Source organism: Rutidosis leptorrhynchoides, chromosome 9 (genome assembly GCF_046630445.1).
Source record: "Rutidosis leptorrhynchoides isolate AG116_Rl617_1_P2 chromosome 9, CSIRO_AGI_Rlap_v1, whole genome shotgun sequence".
Lineage (NCBI taxonomy): Eukaryota > Viridiplantae > Streptophyta > Magnoliopsida > Asterales > Asteraceae > Rutidosis > Rutidosis leptorrhynchoides.
This window is the reverse complement of record NC_092341.1, coordinates 49,804,507-49,806,640: the sequence shown is the minus strand read 5'-3', so window position 1 is coordinate 49,806,640 and position 2,134 is coordinate 49,804,507. Positions and strand designations below refer to the sequence as shown.

General features: G+C 34.3%; 1 protein-coding gene across 1 annotated transcript; it reads left to right on the top strand.

The window, feature by feature from the left end:
- Nucleotides 1-468: 468 nt before the first annotated feature.
- LOC139868036 (protein ALP1-like) lies at nucleotides 469-1,381 on the top strand. The gene is made up of 2 exons (XM_071856373.1): nucleotides 469-562; nucleotides 723-1,381. Exons 1-2 carry the CDS (start codon nucleotides 469-471, stop codon nucleotides 1,379-1,381), a joined length of 753 nt encoding a protein of 250 aa, XP_071712474.1.
- The last annotated feature ends 753 nt before the right edge of the window (nucleotides 1,382-2,134 follow it).

The window sequence follows — 2,134 nt, the reverse complement described above, 5'->3', positions numbered from 1 at the left end:
ATTATGTTTTAAATATTAAGTTTTATTACATAGACATATATATTAATTTTATATATTGAAACACATAAACTCAAAGTATAATAATATATATTTAATACTTTGTTAACGTTGACTTAATTATATTCGAAGTCAAATATATTCAATATACTCTATATATTTCAAAATAACAAGTTTTAGTTATTTTATGTTATCCTTCATAATAACTAAATCACATAATAGTTCATCAACATATTTAATTTATTATATATAATTATTTACATATATAATTATTTATCTCTACATTTCAGTTTACAATCAAGGATTCGTGAATCGTCGAGAATAGTCAAAGGTCAAATGCATTCATGTAAATTGTTCCAAAATTTTGAGACTCAGCTTTACATACTTTGCTTATCGTGTCGAATTCACATAAAGATTAAGTTTAAATTTGGTCGGAATTCCCGGGTCATCACATACCGCGGCTATACGTCAATGGCGTATGGAACTACACCTGATATGTTTGACGAATACATAAAAATTGGTGAGAAAATTGCTGCTTTATGTTTAGATTATTTTTTGAAAATGCGTATTTCATTTGTTTGCGAGAGAGTATCTGAGAAAGCCAACAGCCGAAGATATTGCTCGGCTTTATAATATTCAAGCCCAAAAACATGGTTTACCCGGTATGCTTGGTAGTATTGATTGTATGCACTGGGAGTGGAAGAATTGTCCTATTGCATGACAAGGACAATATACTAGAGGTGATAAAAGGGGACCATCCATTATGCTTGAAGCAGTCGCATCTCAAGATTTGTGGATATGGCATGGATTCTTTGGTATGGCAGGTGCAAACAACGACATTAACGTTTTAAATGCCTCACCGTTGTTCAACAGTATAAAGGACGGCACTGCTCCTCCTTCACCATTTGATGTAAACGGGCATCACTACGATAGAGGGTATTACCTAGGTGATGGTATATACCCTGATTGGGCTATGTTGGTCAAAGCACCCCATTCTCCTACTGACGAACCGCGAAAAAAATTTAAACGGTTTCAAGAAAGTGCCAGAAAAGATATTGAGCGTGCATTTGGAGTATTACAGGGTAGATTTGCAATGTTAAAAACTCCGGCAGGATCTTTGGACTTCAACAAAATTAGAAGACATATGTATGCTTGTCTCGTATTACATAACATAATTCAAGAAAATAACAGATTTGTTATAGGTAGGAGAGAAGAAAGAATGATAGAAAGGAACCCACCACGACGGTTACAAAGGGATTTGAGGGATCGAGATGCAAGGGTTAAGGAAATAAGAGATAGGCAAGTTCACAGAAAGTTAGAGGCAGATTTAACCGAACACGTTTGGAACTTATCCCCTTACTTTCGTACTGCTAATGATGAGTAGTTTCGTTTAGGGATTGTTTAATTATGTAATGTTTCGTTTAAGTAAGTTCAATTATTGTATGTTATGTTTTTTATATTAATGAAATGTTTTCTATTTTAAAGATATAGCCGTTTATTTCAATATTTCTTAAACGATTACATTATTTTCTAAAAAAAAACAACAATATAATTTCCTAACGGCTATCTTCAACAAACACATTCATCAATCTTCGAATGCGCGAACATCATATTGTTGAAACGGTTGAGATTCAGGTACAGCTTCATCTTCACTACTCGAAATGGCGTAGCTTTCATCAATCCATTCGGGGTATATGTTAATTGGTTGGTTACGTAACAAGGTTCGCCCAATCGCACCAAACCAATCGTGATCTTCTTCTAGTAGCGAGGCACGAGCGTTGGGTTTTTTGAAAAACCAGATTTGTTTAGTGGGGTAGATTATGTCTCGATGTAGCAACTCAAGCAAACACATATAACTTTGACACTTACGAACATCCATGTAATAATCTCGTGTTTCACACTCGGTATAATTCATCATTTCGCGATCAAATTCACCTCCGTAGTGAACTTTAACAACAACATTCAACGGGCTCATTTCGAAGTGTGTGTGTTTATGGTTTGAGAGTTTTAGAAGAGATGAAGTGTGAGTGTTATGTTTTGAGAAGAGTGGTTGTATATATAGGGGAGGAAGTGGAGGAAACTAGCCGTTAAAAAAAAGAAAAAACGGTTCAAAATATAGCCGTTGTAATTAAAATAT